This window comes from Microtus oregoni, unplaced genomic scaffold, assembly GCF_018167655.1.
Source record: "Microtus oregoni isolate MIOR12 unplaced genomic scaffold, Mior012 000081F_ref0000091, whole genome shotgun sequence".
In the NCBI taxonomy this organism is placed as follows: Eukaryota; Metazoa; Chordata; class Mammalia; order Rodentia; family Cricetidae; genus Microtus; species Microtus oregoni.
The window spans coordinates 2,904,075-2,923,756 of NW_024544541.1; the positions used below are offsets into that span (position 1 = coordinate 2,904,075).

Below are 19,682 nucleotides of genomic sequence, written 5' to 3' on the forward strand. Positions count from 1 at the left end.
CAGGCTCCAAATGGTGGATGGAGGGGACCATTTCCCACAAATTGTCCTCTGGCACACAAAATAAATCAAATGTAATAAAAAGTTAAAAACAAAAATTTAGTACTTGATGCCTCCCTTAAGACTGTTGAATACTGGCCAGTGGCTGTCTTAGGTTTATTGCTTCTCAGATCTGTTTTGTACAGCCCTGCTAAAGGACTATTGGACAAAAACAAAGCTCAGAGAACAGTTCATTTGTTGTGAGAGGCCTAGGCCTGGATCAGAGTGCAGGTGATGAGAATGAGAGGTAGGGAGACTGAGGTGGAGGAAGATGGAGAATTCCAGTCCAGCCTTGGCTACATGTGAGGGAGGCCTTGCTTCCAAAAGGGAAAAAAGGTGGGAATTGATAGACTGCTAGTTGGGGAGATGACTGAGTTTTGGGCATCATAATAGTTAAAATGATAGTTACTTGTCAAAGTTCTGTGGGGCTGAAATGTTGATGTGGTTTGTCTTTCTCATCTGTTCTCCCTTCCCTTCTCCTTTCTTTTTCCCTCCCCCGTATGTCTGTCTGTCTGTCTATCCATCATCCATCCATTTGGTGATCACTGAGTTACATCCCCAGCCCTTTTAAAAGTTTTATTAGGAGACGAAGTCTTAATGGACCAAGTCTAGACTGGTGTTGAACTAGCAAACCTCCTGGCCTACCTGTGTAGCTGTAATTACAGGCATATGCTACCGCACCCATATTGAACTATGTTTTTATATGTAACTTTTTCCTCAATGCTGCTTTTCTTTTGTGGATGTGAGGGTGTCAGGGGGGGATAGTATTGAACTGGTGACTATAGCATATGCAACATTAATTGGGAAAGTTCATAACTCTAAGCTTTCATTTGATAAATGTGGCCACAGAAGTATTTGCTATATTAAGAACTCTTCAGTTTATGTAAAATAAAATAAACAGACTGGAAAGAAACATTGCAACATGTGTGTATTAAAAGATTAACATCAAAAACATTGCAGTAACCAAAAATTATCGAACCTAGCAAAGAAACAGGTTATTTTCCCATCCTTTAATGGACACTGCCCAGGCCCTTACACCAGATACTGTTCTACGTACTAAATACAATATGACAAGAGATTTCTGGGCAGTTTGGACTGGTGTGAGAGAAAGAAAGAGAGAAAACATTTCCCAAGAGGAAAAATTTCAAACAGTGATGATATTATTAAGAAAATAAGCCTGAAGGCGGTGGTGCACTCCTTTAATCCCAGCACTCTGGAGGCAGAGGCAGGTGGATCTCTGAGTTTAGGTCAGCCTGGTCCACAGATTGAATTCCAGGGCAGCCAGGTCTGTTACACAGAGAAACCTTGTCTTGAAAAAATGGAGCCAGGTCTGGTGGCACATTCTTTTAATCTTATCACTCTGGAGGCAGAGACATGCAGATCTGTGTGAGTTTGAAGCCAGCCTTGTCTACACAGTGAGTTTCAGCCTAGCCAGATCTCAGCAGGGAAATTCTGTCATAGAAGAGGTCTGGAGAGATAGATAGCTTAGCCAGTGAAGTAAGTGCTGAGGACCTGAATCCAATTTCCAAAACCATGTTAAAAAAAAAATAACACAAAAAAACATGAGTGTCATGTGTTTGGGAAGATGGAGACAGGGACATCATTGGGACTCACTGGGTTTGAGGCCTGTTCATTCAGAAGGCAGAGGCAGGCAGTTCTCTGTGAATTCAAGGCCAGCCAGGTGTACATAGTGAGTTCCAGGATAGCTAGGGCTACACAGAGAGGACCTCCCCCACACCTCAATGAAACAAAACAAAACAAGAAGGAAATTGCGCCTGATACTGGAAACCTGGTCCACTCTACTCCGGGCTAGTGATAGAAGTCATAGATCTTGCAAGAGAACCTACAACTGCCACTTTACTATCCCAGTGTATTCCTTAGTTACATTCTGAATATTCATCCTTCTCCCCACAGACTGCTGCAGTTCTCGCCCCTCCGCAAGGACCCATCACATCCTCTGCAGCAGGTGGAGACCATTACAGAAAGCCACAACTGAGCAAAGGCAGAGTTTTGTGGAACCCTGTCCCAATGATATTTTACAACACAACTCTTGAATGTAAGGTTCAGGAATCATTGTGGAATGGGGGCAGAAAGATTGTCAGAGCTAGAAGAGCAGGGAGTTTGCTATGAGATTTTGTCTCCTAGAAAAGTCAAAAGATGCTACATCCATGAAGTCTCAACAACATAGCTTTCTAAACATAAGCATAAGAGGACTGACACCAAGGGCATGTTTTGTTTTGTTTTTGGGTTTTTTGAGATGGGGTTTCTCTGGGTAGCTTCGGCTGTCCTGGAACTCACTCTGTAGACCAGGCTAGCCTTGGATTCACAGAGATCCACCTGCCTCCCGAGTGCTGGGATTAAAGGTGTGCACCACCATACTGGGCTCACCAAGAGACATGTTAACATGGAGCTGTAGGTAACTAAGCAATGCTGAGAGCAGGAGAAAAATATTCATAAGGGAAGAGCATCCCAATTGATTATCCAATCCCAAATGTTCAGCCCTGAAAACTTACTCATAGAGGTAACGTTATACAGAGCAGGTGCATTTATATATTTAAGAATCTGCCCACGCGCACGCGCGCACACACACACACACACTTGAAATAACAGACAAAAGCTCTGAATTTGACAGGGGGGTGGGAGTGTGGGAGAAATTGGAGGGAGAAAAGAGGAGTAAAAATGATATAATCTCAAATATTTATTTATTTATTTATTTATTTATTTTTGGTTTTTCGAGACAGGGTTTCTCTGTGGTTTTGGAGCCTGTCCTGGAACTAGCTCTTGTAGACCAGGCTGGTCTCGAACTCACAGAGATCCGCCTGCCTCTGCCTCCCGAGTGCTGGGATTAAAGGCGTGCGCCACCATCGCCCGGCAATCTCAAATATTTTTAAAAAACATTTAGCTTATATACCTTGGCATGTAATTTCTCAGTGGTTCAAAATTGATAATATTTTCAAAAAAGTAAAAAGATGTGATTCAATTCTGATATGGGAACTGTTTTTTTTTTTTAAGAAAATATTGGTCAGATTTTAAAGTTCTGTAGGGTTCTATGATAAAACTCATAAATACTTTGTCTTTTTAGCTTTTTGATTGTTTCTTCTTGAAGATGTTTTTGTAATGAATAAAAATACCTTATTGGTTGTTTCTTTTGGAAATTACTTACGGCTTACTCTTTATTCATTTTCTTCCCTATGGGCTTTCACTGGTTTTAGTCTGTGTAGAGAGAAACTTCCTCTGACATGTTTGTGTTTTTCCTCTGGTCTTTGCAGTAGTGGAGTGTAGTGGTTTGATTCAGCTCACAAGTCACTGGCAAGTCTCCTGATTGTCGTGCAGGGCCTTTGAGGGTCAAAGAGAGTCTGTCATAGGTAAAGGAGCACACTAGGACATTCTCTCTTTTTTGTTTTAAGTGTCACAGAACCAAGTGTTTCAGATTGTCAAGTAGAGAAAAATCCGTCAACTTCCCTTAAAGTAATAAATGGTATTTTTACTGGGGCAGTGGTGGCACAGACCTTTGATCCCAGCATTTGGGAGGCAGAGGCAGGTGGATCTCTGAGTTCGAGACATTTTAGGGTTTGAGAAAAATAGTAAGATAAGAAAAGGAACTTTCCTCTTTCCTGTTTGGTAAGTTACTGTTGGGAATGTAAGATCTGTAGCCTGGAAAGGACAGACTTTAGAAATAGAACTGACCGCGCTCACGAGTCAGTCTTTACGTCCCTTAATTCTAATCACAGTGTACACTGTTTCTCTTTTAAAGGAGTCTTGAACAGAACTTCAAAAGAAGATTTGATTTTTATCTCTGGACTGCATATATATTATAAGGCCACCAGAATGTCGGGAGCCTCAGTGAAGGTAGCTGTTCGAGTGAGGCCCTTCAATTCTCGAGAGACCAGCAAGGAGTCCAAGTGCATCATTCAGATGCAGGGCAACTCGACCAGTGAGTACAAGCTGTTTTCCACCCGTGCTTCCCTTCCCTTCCTTCCTCCCTCTCAGGGTGCTCAGAATAAGTCCTAATACTTTGACCTTTGCTGTTCAGAATGACCCGTTGGATGGCTTCCACTTATGGCCATTTTGCTGCCGTACGGGATGTTAGTTCTACTCTTTGTCTTTGAGAAAGCCTGAATAGCTTAAGTAATTTCACTAGTCTGAATAGCTTAAGTAATTTCACTAGTGTCGATGGTACATGACAGTAAAGGTGTAAGCAGTGATTTTTTACTAGATTTTGAAGTAAAATATAACTTTAAAGCCCCAAGATTATTTTTATTTCTTTTATTAAATACAATTTGAGCTTGCTAAGATGTTTTTTGACTACAATGTTTGGTTTGTATGTTGGTTATGATTGTAATGTACAGTAAACTGCCAGGCATGGTGGCACACACCTATAAATCTTGCAGCATTGAGGCAGGAAGAAGTTTGAGGCCAGACTGAGCTACAGAGTGAGTTCCAAGGTTGCCGATTATTTAGTGACCGTATCTTGAGAAATGCAGTGTGGTCAACACATACTCCAACAGTCGTTTCCTCCTATCTTGGTTCTCTATTAAACTGCTTAGAGAAAAGTGACTTAAGCTGTTTCCATTGCACACATATTACTAAATTATTTTATTTGGGTCTATAGGCAAAATATAATTTTAGATAGAAGTAGACACCATCTTTTAGTGTCTACTTTGTAAATAGAGCAGAGTTAATTGATTTTTTTCAGACTGATTACTGCTACACCCTCACAGTGGAATTCTTTTACAATAGGAATAATGTGACATACTAAAATAGCTGTGTGTTGCTAGTGATCCATCCACATTAATTATTTTCTTCATTGCTGCAACAAAATACCTGCCAGAAGGACATAGCTGCAGGGGGCTGGAGGCTGCTGGCTGCAGTGCGTCCACAATCAGGAATTAGAGGGAGGGAGGCAGAGAGACAGAGACTGCTGCTCAGCTCACTTTCTCCTTTTTAAAAAAAACAAGACAAAACAGCCAGTGTTGATCATCTGGCCAAGTACAAAAAGTTCTTGCTTCTGAAAACTTCTTAAGTGTTGGTTCCCACACAGAGCAATCAAATCATGTGCCATGAGCCCCCTTTTAAATTCTTTTCCTTAAAAAAAAAAAGTTTTTTTAAAAGATTGGGTCTTATATATGAGACGTTGATCTCAAACTTGGATTTCTGATCCTCCTGCCTCTACCTCATGAATACCTACAGGCCCTGTGCCTCCATACCTGACTTTATACCATGCTGAGAGTTGAACCCAGGACTTTCTGCCTATGAGAAAGGAACTCAACCAACTGAGCTATAATCTCAAATCTCAAAAAAAAAAAATTATGATACTAAATAAAAGTGGTCAAAGTGATACTTGTCATAAACTAAAGTTTTTTAGAAGAGCAAAGGCAGCCAGGTGTAGTGGCGTATATCTCTAATCTCAGTACTCAGGAGATTAAGGAAGAAGGATGGTGAGTTTGAGGATAGCTTTGGTTATGGAGTAAGACCCTGTCTTAAAAATAAAAATTCGAGCTCGGATGTTAGCTCAGTGAGTAAAGTGCTTCCTATGCAGGCCCCGGACCTGAGTTTGGGTCTAGAGTCCTCATTTAGGAAAGCTGAGTATGATTGAGTGGTGGTGGCACAGCCTTTAATCCCCTCACTCAGGAGGCAGAGGCAGGTGGATATCTGAATTTGAGACCAGCGTGGTCTACAGAGTAAATTCTAGGACAGCCATGGCTATGCAGAGAAACCCTGTCTTGTAACAAACAAACAGTCAAACAAAAAGGCTGAGTGTGAAATCACATTGCTAGGGAGGTAAAAACAGCCATTTTCCTGGGATTATTGACTAAGTCAATAATGAGACAGCTGTAGGGTGCACTTGAAATAAACAGATTAAGACTATTCGTTTAAAAAGTTATATTTTATGTGTATGACTGAGTGTTTTGCCTGCATGTGCACCATGTATGTACATACCTGATGCTTGAGGAGACCAGAAGAGGGTTTTTGATCTCCTGAAACTAGAGTTACAGATGGTTGTGAGCTATCACATGAGTGCTGGGACCTGATCCTGAGTCCTCTGTAAGAACAAGTAGTTTTTTGTTTGTTTGTTTTTGTTTTTCAAGACGTGATTTCCAAGTAGTTTTAGAGCCTGTCCTGGAACTAGCTCTTGTAGACCAGGTTGACCTTGAACTCACAGATTATCCTGCCTCTGCCTCCCTTGAGATTAAGGGCACGCCCACTACCACCCGGCAGAACAGGTGTTCTTACTAAGATTAGTCTTAGATTGAGAGGGTACATGCTTTTTTTTTTTCCTTCCTCCCCAGACAGGGTTTTTCTGTATAACAGACATGGCTGTTCTGGAAACTTCATTGTAGACTAGGCTGGCCTCGAATTCACAGAGATCCACCTGCCTCTGCCTCTTGAGAATGTCGAGATTAAGTGTGTGTACCACACCATTCAGCCTGTACATGAATTATTGAAAAAATGGATACAGGATAGCCATATGTGTTACATACTAAAAGGCCGTTGATACTGGCAAACTGGCCTGCCTGGGTAATAGCAGGATTGTAGCTCATTTCAGATGGAGTACAGTGGAGTGCCTGCCCTTCTGTAATAATTTTTATCAAAAAGCAGAAAAGCATAACGAATACTTTGGGGACTATGCAAAATCAGAAAGGTTATTGGCAGCCTTTTCATTTAAGTGCCCTGTGGTTTCTGGCACAGCAAATATTACTGCCTTACATACGCTGGAGTCCTGAACACAGTCGGCTTTGCTCAGTAATATCCTTTCCTCCCTCACATTTCTTCCACTTGAGACGCATTTCTTTCTTTTTTTAAATATTTATTTATTTATTATGTATACAATATTCTGTCTGTGTGTATGCCTGCAGGCCAGACGAGGGCACCAGACCCCATTACAGATGGTGAGCCACCATGTGGTTGCCGGGAATTGAACTCAGGACCTCTGGAAGAGCAGGCAATGCTCCTAACCGCTGAGCCATCTCTCTAGCCCCCGAGATGCATTTCTTTTGTCTAATTACTTACTAAAAAGGAAAATGGGTCAAAAGTAATGATTTAACTTTTGAAATTCATGCTTGAGTTATGTGTGGAAGTTTGGAAACAGTGAGCATACACTAATTCCCTCAGACAAAGAGGAGCTGGGTAGAGCTGCTTTTCTCACAGGCGTGAGACTGAACCGTAAGATTTTGCTTTGTGTTTCATAGAATTCTGTGCCTTGCCCTTGGGTAAATCCATTTGTTTATCAGTCTTTCTTGCCGGGTATCTTAGGTTCAGTGGGATAGACATGTTTTTTTGTTTTGATTCCTAGCGGTGCACTTTAAGGCTTTCCTAGCCACGCGCACGCATTCTGAACCAAGTGATGCAAATCACGACTGGCATGGAGGACGTCCCACGTCTGCTTCCTGAGAACATGGCTGTCGGGAGGGCTTGACCATTATGGAAGTTTGGGAAAGACTGATGTAGAAAAGAATGCTTTTATTTTACTGTTTTGCTCTTTTGAGACAGGTGTCACTCTGTAGTCTCGACTTTTCTCATACCCATGGTTAGTGAGCCTCAGTCTTCTGGGTGCTGGGATTGTAATTGTGAGCCACTACACACTGGTAGAAGGGAGTGCTCTTAAGTTTGTACGATGTTTCTATCATGAATTAATCTAAATCAGTCATGCAAAAAGAGAAGTTGGGTGCATTATGCCGTCCACAGCAGAAGTTAGGGCATGTCTTCCAAGGCACAGCCTTGCCTCATAGCCTGCTCCTTCTGAAATCTCTCTGCCATATTTTTGCTCCTTTTCCAAAGAGAGGAATCTTTACTTCTAAAGCCACATGTCTACTTGATTAAGTGTTTCTCAGAAGTAAGACAATGTCCAGGTCCTCTCCAGGCCCTATCCTGCACTGTCTTTGGCCCTCTCTTTTCTCAGTAATGTCAAGGTTGGGAAGGACTGTGGTCTTCAAGGCCACCTTTCCTCAGCACAGGCTTGTGTATTTGGGTACTGACTTTGTGTGGACCTTTCCCACTCTGGCCTTCAGCCCCTTCTTCCAGTTTGTTTGTTTATATACTTATTTGTCTATTTATCTGTTTGGGGTGTGTGTGTGTGTGTGTGTGTGTGTAGCAAATATGTGTGACCATGTGGGTATGGAGGTCAGAGGACAACCTTGGAGATTCTTTACTTCTTTGACTTTTCCATGAGTTCTGGATCTTGAACTGAGGGAGCAAGTTTGCATGGCAGAGCACTTGCTCACCGAGCCACCTTGCTGGCTCTGTCCTGCTGTATCTGTTGCTTTCTCATAGAGACGGGCATTAGATTGTGCTCTCATTTATAGACAAGGTGTCAGGAGCAACCTTTTCTTATTTCTCTCTTTTCTTATTTTTTCTTTTTTTTATTTTCCTTTTTTTTGGATTTTTCGAGACAGGGTTTCTCCATAGCTTTTGGTTCCTGTCCTGGAACTAGCTCTTGTAGACCAGGCTGGTCTCGAACTCACAGAGATCCGCCTACCTCTGCCTCCCAAGTGCTGCACCACCACCGACTTCTTTTCTTATTTTTTTTTAAGACACTATCTCTTGTAACCCAGACTGGCCTTTAACTCACTGTATAGTAGAGGATGGTCTTCAGTTTCAGCTTCTTTCTGATGCTCCTGTTCCACTTTTGAATGTTGAAATTAGAGGCAGTCATCAGTCTTCTAGTCTACAGGGTACTGGGGGCCAGACAGCGGGCCTTGTGTATGCTGAGTGACATCCTGACCACGGGTACACTTCTTTTTGTTTTCTATTTTGTTTAAAAAGTATTACTGTATTTGATTACTTGAGCATATCATGTTGAGACATATTTGTATGTGATAGAAAATAATACTGGTTTTGGTAAATTAGTAGTTCTTCTGTATTCTACTTCTATTTATTTCCTTGCTTTGAAGGGTTAGTTGGGTTCATGAACACAAATTAGTAGAATATTAGTGTTGGAACCTGGTTTTTGGTGTGTGTGGTCTATCTTGTGTTTATTTAGAAGTTCCTGCTGTGGAGTTCTATTTATAGCACAGCATTAAGGAAGAGATGATGTATCTCTTGGCTGTTTCTACAAACAAAAGAGGATTCTTTTGATTTAACAATCATTTGCAGCAGAATTACTGTCAATGTTGTAATTGTTTTCTTTATATTAGGAAAAATCTGGGTAGTGTTAGAATAGTTATTCTGAAGACATTTTGGTATTTATCCATATACATATTATTTATTTGTGTGTGTGTGGAGGTCAAAGGACAACTTAGGGAGGTGATTCCTCTTTGTACCTTGTGGGCTCCAAGGATTAAGCTTGGGTCAGGCTTCATGGCACTTTTACTGAGCATGTAGCCAGCCTTACTCATCCATTTCTTAGCAGATCAGAATTAGCTTGCTTAGTTTACTCTCTCAGGGCTCCTTAGTCTGGCTGTGATGATCATCTTCACTGCTCTATTGCAGGCCTGGCCTTTGGACAAAGTGTCAGAGTACAGGTTTTTACCTTGTGCAGTGGTCTCATGAATTTGGAGGAATTCTGAGATTGTGTTTCATATCCATTGCACCTTCCTTAATGAAGTGTTCAGGAAATAGAATTTGTTACCTTTCTCTTTGGTCATGATAGACAGACAGATAACCCCCCACCCCCTGACATAGGGTTTTTCTGTGTAGCCCTGGCTATTCTGGAACTCTTTCTGTAGACCAGGCTAGCCTCAAACTCACAGAGATCCGCCTGCCTCTGCCTCCCGAGTGCTGGGATTAAAGGCGTGCACCGCCAATGCCTGACTGTAGATAATACCTTTAAGAATAAAAATAGAACTCTCCTGTTTGCTCCATTTTCCGTGAGAATAACATAGTTTGCACAGTGATCGTCCCTCATGTTGTGAAACCACTGTAGTTCAGGTAAAGTGGTGTCACTTAATAGTCTGTTGACTCTCTTCCCCCATTCCTTGGCACATGATTCATCCAGGCTTGATGGCGTAGACCTATAATGCCAACCTATAATGTCAACCCTTAGGAAAGGTTGAGGCAAGAGATCTGGATTTTCAGGTCAGGTTGGGCTACTTAATGAGTGTGAGGCCAGTCATAGCTTCATAATGAGAACCTGTTATAAAACAAAGCAGTGTGATTCCAGAGCTAGTGGGATAGCTCAGGTAGACCAGGTGCTTAGTCTCTATGAAGCCAAACTCAGTCCCCCACCCACACCTCGTGAATTCAGGAGTTTGATTGACAGTGGTGTTTTGTGCCTATGATCTGTGCTTCACTTATGTTATCTTTTGTCTTCAGACACTCGAGCCGTAGTCTTCCTCTATTAAATGGAGATGTTAAGCTTGTTGTAGTTCACTGATACAGCCACCACTTACCACGTGTTAGGCACAGGCTTCAGTTTCCAGAATCCGTAAATAGGGGAAACAAAGGTGTTGCTAATGTCTTTCCAACCTTCTCTTCTGGGGCTCTTTGCAGGGATCAGATAGAATGATGTATACTTGTAGGATGAAATTTGAAAAATTAATTTTTGTGGTTAATCTTAGTGCCAAAGTTATTTTCAGTCAGAGTTTAAGTTTAATTTTTAATTAATTATTTTTTAATGTCATGTGCATTGATGTTTTACCTGCATTTATGTCTGTGTGAGGGTGTTAGATCCCCTAGAACTGAAGTTACAGACAGTTGTGAGCGGGGAATTGAACACAAGTCCTCTGGAAGAGTATTCAGTGCTCTTAACTGCCGAGCCAGCTTTTCAGCCCAAGTTTAATGTTTTGTTTTATTTTATGTTTTTGCATTCATTTTATTTTGTTTTGTATTTTATTGTGTGTATGTGTGTGCATGCCATGGCACATGTATGGAGGTCAGAGGACAGCCTGTGAGAGTCATTTCTCCTCCTACTTTGTGGATTCCGGGGATTGAATTTGTCCGGCTCAGCAGCAAGCATCTTTACTGGTTGAGACATCTTGCTGGTCAACAATATAAGTTTAAAGTCAGAAATAATAGTGCATAAGTTGGATAGGGCTTTTTCTGTTGTGTACTTAGAACTGTTTTTCATTCATCCATTTATTCAAACTTATTCTATCCTGTGTGTGTGTGTGGGGGGGGTGGTGGTATGTGTGTGCTTTGCGGTAGCGCCTATGTGGAGAACAACCATGGGGTGCTAGTTTTGTTCCTCCTGCCATCCACGGGTTCTGGAGATCCAGCTCAACTCATCAGGCTTGTGCAGGAAGTGCCCATACCTGCTGAGCTATCTTGCTAGCCCAAGAACTGCATTAAAAATATTAAATTACATTTATTTATTTGTTTATTCATTTACTTAGTTTGTGTGTTTAGTGTGTGTGTATGTGGGAACAGTGTTTGTGCCATGGAGCACGTGTGGAGATCAGAGTCTCTCCTTCCGTGGGGATTCTGGGGACCAAATGTGGGCCATCAGATTTGGTGGCAAGTGCCAAGGCCTCTCATTGGCCAAGAACCGATTTTATTATGTATAGGCTTCTTCAGCTACTTGAATTATTTCCATAGCAAAACAACTCAGCATCAGAGGCAGGCGGATCTCTGTGAGTTCGAGGCCAGCCTGGTCTATAAGAGCTAGTTCCAGGACAGGAACCAAAAGCTACGGAGAAACCCTGTCTCGAAAATAAAAAAAAAAAAAAAACAAACAAAAAACAAAACAAAACAAAAAAAACAACAAAAAACAACTCAGCAGGAGACAGCTGGGGGCGGGGGAGACGGCTCAGCAGTTCAGAGCACTTGCTGTTCTTGCAGAGGACCAGGTTCACACTGGGTAACTCAGAACTCTGGATCCAGGGGAACCCCATACTGTCTTCTGACTTCCATTGGCTGGAGCAACTGTGAAGAGCCAAGTGCAGTCGGCCATAGTGCACACCTTCAATCCCAGCACTCAGGAGGCAGAGGCAGGCGGATCTCTGTGAGTTTGAGACCAGCCTGGTCTACAGAGCTAGTTCCAGGACAGGCTCCAAAGCCACAGAGAAACCCTGTCTCGAAAAAACAAACAAACAAACAAACAAAAAAGACGTGTGCCACTGTGCCCTCCCAACAATAAGATCTGCTAGGAAATCTGGTCTTTGCTTTCTGCTTTCCGTTTTAGAGTTCAGTTTTAAAAATCCATGTCCGTAGCATGGACATTGTGATTGCTTTTGGTAGCCTGGTGAGGTGTGAGACAGAGAGGGAGCTAGCTAGCGAGCTGGAGAGCTGATCTGCTTCCTGTCAGGCAAGGTAGGCATCCACAACTTCAGTGTTTGCTGTCGAGGATTGTGCAGCGTAGTAGACTAAATGCTCTTCACAGTGTGTTGTTAGTGTTGTGGGGATGTGGGCATAAATAGGAAATTGGGTTTTGTCATTCAGCAAGCAGAGGGCACAAAGCTTTAGTTTTTAAGTCTTTTTTGGATATAGTGTAAGTAATTGAAGTAGTACGGCGCCTGTTAGAAAGCCCTGGCACGGGGCGTCTTTATAAGGGAGAGAGGAGAGGGGAAAGGCTGAAAATTTCTTAGAAGCCTTTGTTTTGGAAGGACAGAGAACACATTGAGGACATGAGTTAACTGCTTATATTGTTTCGCCAGACATGTTCTGGCCAGAAACCAGAGAACCCCTTTCACTGTGAAAAACTTGAGGCAAAATATGTACAGGGAAAACCAAAAACCTTTAATATATATATATATATATATATATATATATATATATATTTTTTTTTTTTTGTTTTTTTTTTTGGTTTTTCGAGACAGGGTTTCTCTGTGGCTTTGGAGCCTGTCCTGGAACTAGCTCTGTAGACCAGGCTGGTCTCGAACTCACAGAGATCCGCCTGCCTCTGCCTCCCGAGTGCTGGGATTAAAGGCGTGCACCACCATCGCCCGGCATTTTTTATATATTTTTAATTGTGGAGAAAATGTGATTTCTAATTCAAAACAATAAACACCTAAGTTGTCTTATTTAGGCACTTACAAAGTTTATTCATTCAGTCCTCAGAATAATCTAATTGGTTTCCTTAACTTTTTTTATTTAAAAGTTTTCTTTTTTGTTTATTTTGTTTCATTTTACATACCAACCACAGTTCCCCCTCCTTCCCTCCTGATCTTTCTCATTGCTTTGAAGTCATTGAGGCTAGGAGACTTTGTCTTGCTTACCTGGGCTCTCCTTTATCTTGTAATTAGACCTTGGCTGTCTGGCCTGTCCCCCAGTCTTTGTAAGAGTCACCTGTGCTGTATAGCTCAACATAGTTACTGTTGTACTATTTCATTCAATAACACTTTTGTCCAATCTGGATATAACTTTAGATTAAGTTTGGCTTTTTGGGGGGACGTGTTTGAGGCAGGATTTCTCTGTATAGCCCTTGCTGTTCTGAAAATTGGCCTTGAACTCACTGAGATTCACCTGCCTCTGAGTGTTGGGATTAAAGGTGTGTGCCACCACTGCCCAGTGTTTTTCTTTATTAAGTGAAATCATAAAATAGAAGGGCACAACTTCAAATCTTTGGGCTACTCAGATCAAATAAGATTGGGGCTTTCCAGAGAGTCGCCCCTCTTTTTTTCATTGAGATTGCCTTACTGTGTGGCCCTCAATGGCCTGGAACTTGCTTTGTAAATGAGGTTAGTTTTAAACTCATGGTTGTCCTCCCAGATTTGCCTCGTTAGTGCTGAATTACAGGTCTGTGCCAACAGATGAAGCTTCACCTGTTTGTTTTCAATATCTCTTGAGTGAGTACGTATGTGCCTGAGCAAGTAGGCATTTTCGCGTGTCTTGGTGCATGTGTAGAGGTGAAAGCACAGTTTTGTAGAGGCGGGTCTCCTGCCTTCCAGTTTGCTGAGGCATCTCTCGTGATTCTGCTTCTGTTTTGTGTCAGTGAGGTGCCTGATAGGGTGCTGGGATCTGAACTCTAGGCCTCTTAACTGAGCAGCAAGCTCTTAGCTGCAGAGCCGTCTGTGCAGCTGCTGACTCTGGGAGTTAAAGTCAGGTTTATGTGGCTAGTACTTTTACCCCCGAGCTACCTCTCTGGCCCCAACCTCATCTCCTTGTAAAATTGTTCAAAATTTGCTTAGGAAGATCAGAATTGTTCGTTGAGAAGCTCTTCATTTCTGGTGTGGGAATGTGGGGCCTCACTGTGTAGCTCAGGCAGGCCTCACCTTGCTATTTTTCCTGCCTTGATCTTCTGAGTGATTGCATTACAGGCATATGCTACCATATTCAGCCTTGAGAATTTTAGAAAACACTATAAAACAAGCATGTTCTAAATTCTATTTTATTATTCTTTTTTTTTAAATATTTATTTATTATGTATACAATATTATGTCTGTATGTCTGAACTAGACCTCATTACAGATGGTTGTGAGCCACCATGTGGTTGCTGGGAATTGAACTCGGGACCTTTGGAAGAGCAGGCAATGCTCTTAACCACTGAGCCATCTCTCCAGCTCCCTCTATTTTATTATTCTATGTGTATAAATATTTGCCTGCATGGACGTCTCTGTACCACCTGTGTTCCTCGTACCTGTGGAGGTTAGGAGAGGTCACATCCCCGGGAACTGGAATTACAGGTGGTTGTAAGCTGCCTTGTGGGTACTAGCAGCTGAACTCAGGACCTCGGGGAAAAACAGTCACTGCTCTTAACCCTGGCGCTGTCTCCAGCTGTATCGCACCGTATGTCTGTATCTCTGTGTTAGAACTGTACTGATTGTCTCTCCAGCTGTATTGCACCGTATGTCTGTATCTATGTGTTAGAACTCTACTGACATGGAAGAGTTGTAGTTTTCCTTTCATTTTTCCTCTTTCTCGCTTTCTTTCCTTTCTCCCTCTTTCCCTCCCTCCCTCCCTTCTTTTCTTCTTTCTTTTCCAAGACAGGGTCTCTTTATATAGCCCTGGCTGTTCTGGAACTCACCATGTAGACCCAGCTGACCTCGAACTCATAGAGATCTGCTTGCCTGTGTCTTTGAAATGCTGGGATTAAAGATATGTGCCACCACCCCCAGCTTCTTTTCTTACTATATATTTTTTTGTTCTTTGGGATCGATTATATGGTGAGCATGTATAATATACCTACACTAGTTTTTATCATGTTAGAGTATGTAGTTATTTTAAACAATTAAAACACTTTGTGATTATATGTATTTTGTTCAAATGTACTTTATGCTTTCTGCCATTTTACTATATTTCCAGAAGACTCTACTAGGGTATGGCTTTAGGTTTTGATTTCATGGTTTTGTAATATAAGTGGTGTACATATTTTTATTTTTGTGCCTTTTTTTCCTTAATTTTTGACATAGGATATTTTTTGGCAGAAGAAGGCTACTCTGGTATCACTGGACTTTTTTATTTTGTTTTTTTGCGGCAGGGTCTTACTGTGCAGCCTTAGATGTCCTCAAACTCATGATCCTTCTGCTTCAACATCCTGAGTGCTAGAATTACAGACATAAACCACTGCACCTAGTCCATCACTAGGAGTTTTAACCAACCCAAGCATGCTTCTTCGGAAGAGCCCAAGCATGCTTTTGAGAAGAGCGAATATAAAGTTACAGTGCTCCCACACTGATGTGTTAATTATAGTTGCAGCAGAGTCTTAGTAGTTTGTCGACAACAGTGTAATTACTACATTAGTGACTTTGAGATATTAGATAAACAAATTTATTCTAGAGAATAAAAAGGGTTTTAAATACAAATCTTGTTTTAAGTGCCTTGTTTTCTGGGGTTCAGTAATGAAAACATTTCTGCGTCTTTGTGCTGTGGTAACTAAATTGGAAAGCAGGCAAGGAGAAGAGGAGGGAAGGAGTAAAATTGAGTGTTTAACAGCTTTGGAGGTTGTTTTTAACATTATTTAGTCTATTGTGTGGCTGTGCACAAGCTGTCGTGTATTTGTGGAGGTCAGGGAATAACTTGTGAGTCAGTTCTCTCCTTCCACCATGTGGATCCCAGGGACCAAAACCAGGTCGTCAGGCCTGATTGGCCAGCACTTTTCCCTCTGAGCCGTCTTGCCAGTTCTCTAAGGTTTAGCTTTTTAAAAACTATTGATTGTGTGTATTTGTGTGCACCTGTGTGAGTTTATTTATACTAAAGAATTCAGTAGTTGTCAGAACCCTTAGAACTGGAGTATAGGTGGCTGTGCACTGCCGTGGGGGTGCTGAATGAGGGTGCTGCACCTGAGTCCTCTGCGAGAGTGGTGAACGCTAACTGCTGTGCTATCTCCCTGCCCCTCTGAAGTTAATCTTAACTTGAAGTGACTGTAAGAAAGAGAACACATTTGTTCTGGTTCATTATTAAACTAAGGCCTTTGAAACATTTCACAGTCGTTGTTTTAAAGATAGTCGTCTCTACTATAGGTAGCAGACACCATCTTGCCCTTCTCTGTCCCTTTTAAGGTAACCAGTGTTGACTGTGGCATGAGGAATTAAGAGTTTGAACCCAAAGGCAAATGGTGTGAAGATTTCCTGGAGTTCTAGCTTCCCTTTGGTTTGGGAAAAGGAAACATTCAGGACTTCGGCGCTGCACCTGCTTTTCAGTTTGATAAAGGAGGACTGAAATAGTATCTTTCAGGAGGGGAGTAGAAGGAGCACAGCTTTTCAGTCAGCCTGACCTATGAGGTCCTTCCCCTACCATTCCATCAAGTGTGTGTGTATCTCTGTGTGTATTTATATGCATGTGTACATGGTGTTATTTTTTCTCTCTCGTCTTTGGTACTTCCTGACTGCACATTCCCCTCTCCCATTCCTCACACCCCATCTCCCCTCTCCTCCAGATCCTCCTCAGATTCCCTTCAGAAAAAAGCAGGCTTCACAAGGAATATCTATGAGCATGGCTTAACAGGATACAGTAAGACTAGACACAAACCCTCATATCAGGCCTGGGTGAGGCAGTTCAGTAAGAGGAAAAGGGTCACACGAGCATCTGAAAGAGCAGAGACTCCCACTCCCACTGTTAGGGGACCACCTCAGAAACACCAAGCTAACAAACATATTATGTATTCAGAGGCTCTAGTGCACACTCATACAGGCTCTGTGATTGCCACTTCAGTCTGTGAGCCCTTACGAACCCACTTACTTGATGTCTGTGGACCGCGTTCCTCTGGTAATCTCAACCACTCTGGTTCCTACATTCTGCCCCTCTTCCATGGTGTTCCCCAATGTCCTAGGGGAGGGACCCAACGGAGATCTCCAGTTTGGGCTCTCTTTCTCCATGTAGTATTTGGCTGTGGGTCGATTGGGCTAGGCACTGATCTATGACCATGGATGTAGCAGGTCTCACACCCAGACAAGGCCCTGGTTGCAGCCCCTGTCCAGACAATACCATGACCCCAGTTGACAGCCCTAGCTACTCAAATTGGCCTGACACTGGCAGCGGCACAGTCCTTGGACACCAGCATGATTACAGGTGTGTCCCAAACGCCGGGCATCCACATGGATCTTGGTAGCAGCATGAGCAAGGAACACCAACACAGACCCAGACATGGTCCTCGGCAGCAGCCCAGGCAGGGTTGTCACCATGGTTCCAGGTGGCCATGCAGGTCACCCAGATTGGCAAGGCCACCATGGCAGCATGACCCTTGGACACCGACATGACCCCATCACAGGCCTCTGCATGGACCCTAGTGACGACAGAAGCCACAGACATCAACACAGGCTTCTGCGTTGTTCTAGGGCCCTGGATCAAGACTTGGCCCTTGGTCACAGCCCAGGCCAGATATATTTTATTTTTTTAATATTTTATTTATATATATGTTATCTTAGATATATAAAATATTTCCTAATTAAAAATATCATCAGGAATCATAGGCTGGATAGCACAAATAGCCCTATGATAGAAAAAAATCAGTAAAATGATTCCTAACGAGCTGGACAGTGATGGCACAGGCCTTTAATCCCAGAATTTGGGAGGCAGAGGCAGGCAGATCTCTGAGTTTGAGGCCAGTGTAGTCTACAGAGTTAGTTCCAGGACAACTAGGGCTGGCACACAGAGAAATCCTGTCTCAGGAGGGGGGATTCCTAACGATATCTTTATATATTATAAGACACCTTTTCTGTACTCATACACACACAAAAAAAATTGAAAAACAATATAAAAAAAGAATATGGCTGGTGAGGTGGCTCTGGTTACGAGCACTTCATAGGATCTGGGTTAATAGTGTCCACGGGGTGGTTTACACCGTCTGTAACCCCAACTGCAATGGACCCAACATTCATCTTCTGCACTCTTCAGGCCAGGCATGTAAGTGATGCATAGACACAGTGCGGGTAAACTCCCATAGAAGAACCCCCCCCCACCCACCCAAAGAAAAGAAAACAACAAATAATTCTGCAATCACAGATACAGAACTTAAGTAGAAATTAGGGGATGGAGAGATGACCCAGTTGTTAAGAGCACTGGCTGCTCTTCCAGAGGACTGTCTGATTTCCAGCACCCATTTGATGGCTACCAACCATCTATAACTCCAGTTCCAGAAAATCTGATGCCCTTTTCTGGCCTTGCATGAAATGAATAGACATACATGCAAACAAAATACCCTACACATAAAATACGATGTTTTCTAAAGGTAGCAGAAATTACCATCCTTCTGAGGTTCCTGATAATGCTTTCCTCCTGAACAATATAAGTAATAATGTTTTTTCATTTGATAACTAAATATTTCAAATATGGGTAGATTTCAAGAGCTAAATCCAGGATAAGCTCTAAAGCTACAGAGAAGCCCTGTCTCAAAGAAAAATCAAATATGGGTAGATTTAATATTATTTATGAAAACTATTATACAATTATATACTGTCTGTGTGTTGCTTGGGATTGAGCTTGGTTTATGTGCTAGGAAGGCACTGAGCTAGAACCCAAGCCTTATAAAGAGCTTTTGAAAAATTGTATATTTTTGTTCATTGTTTTGTTTTGTTTGTTGATTTTGTTTGTTTGGTTTTGGTTTTTTTGAGACAGGGTTTTTCTGTGTAACTGCCCTGACTCTACTGGAACTTGTTCTGTAGCCCAGGCTGACCTCTAACTCATAGAGCTCCTTCTGTCTCTGCCTTCTTCCCGAGTGCTGGAATTAAAGGCTACTGCCTGGCCTATTTATGTTGATATAAGTGATTCTTTAAAAAACAAACAAACAGGAGGGGGCTGGGAATGTAGCATATGGTAGCCTACTTGCTTAGTTTGTGCAAATCTCTGGCTTCAATCCCAGAAAACGAACAAACAAGAAACCCAGATTGGTTGTATAACTATCAGAGGCTTCAAAGATCTGAGAGAAAAACTTGCTGAAAAAGAAGAAAAGGATTTCATGTAAACTTACTACACTCTGATGTAGATTTTCTTTGTTTTTCTCCGTAGGGAAATGATAAATCAAGGGACAGGGTCTGAGAATTTGTATTTCTCATGTTCTTGACAGACTGACATGTGGATGAAGTGTTGGGAACAGTCAGTTTTCTAGATGAGCTTATTTAACCATGCTTCAGAGTGGTGAAGACTGACCTCAGGGACATGCCCAGCACCTTGTGGTTCTTACTAGTTTTTAGCTCTGTCTCATACAACAGGACTCTAAAATTTGTGTTCTTGGTAGAGTTTGTTGTCTAATTTGTACTGTTAAAACCAGGAAACTTTGCCAGTTGGTGATAGTGCATGCCTTTAATCCTAGCATTAGGATTGGGAGGCAGAGGCAGGTGGAGCTCTGTGAGTTTGAGGCCAGCCTGGTCTACAAAGTGAGTTCCAGAACAGCAGAG

At 42.2% G+C, this 19,682-nt stretch overlaps 1 protein-coding gene across 13 annotated transcripts in view; it reads left to right on the forward strand.

Annotated features, from left to right (window-relative positions):
* Nucleotides 1–19,682, forward strand: part of LOC121441739 (kinesin-like protein KIF1B) — a 140,314-nt gene that overhangs the window by 16,831 nt on the left and 103,801 nt on the right. For 12 of the 13 annotated variants that reach the window (XM_041643022.1, XM_041643010.1, XM_041643018.1 and 9 more), the window contains exon 2: nucleotides 3,791–3,970. In XM_041643022.1, the coding sequence (XP_041498956.1) occupies nucleotides 3,865–3,970 (106 nt within the window). In that variant the 5' untranslated portion in view covers nucleotides 3,791–3,864. Of the gene's footprint in view, nucleotides 1–1,950; nucleotides 2,093–3,790; nucleotides 3,971–19,682 lie in introns of all 13 variants that reach the window. The other variant, XM_041643011.1, reaches the window with a different exon arrangement.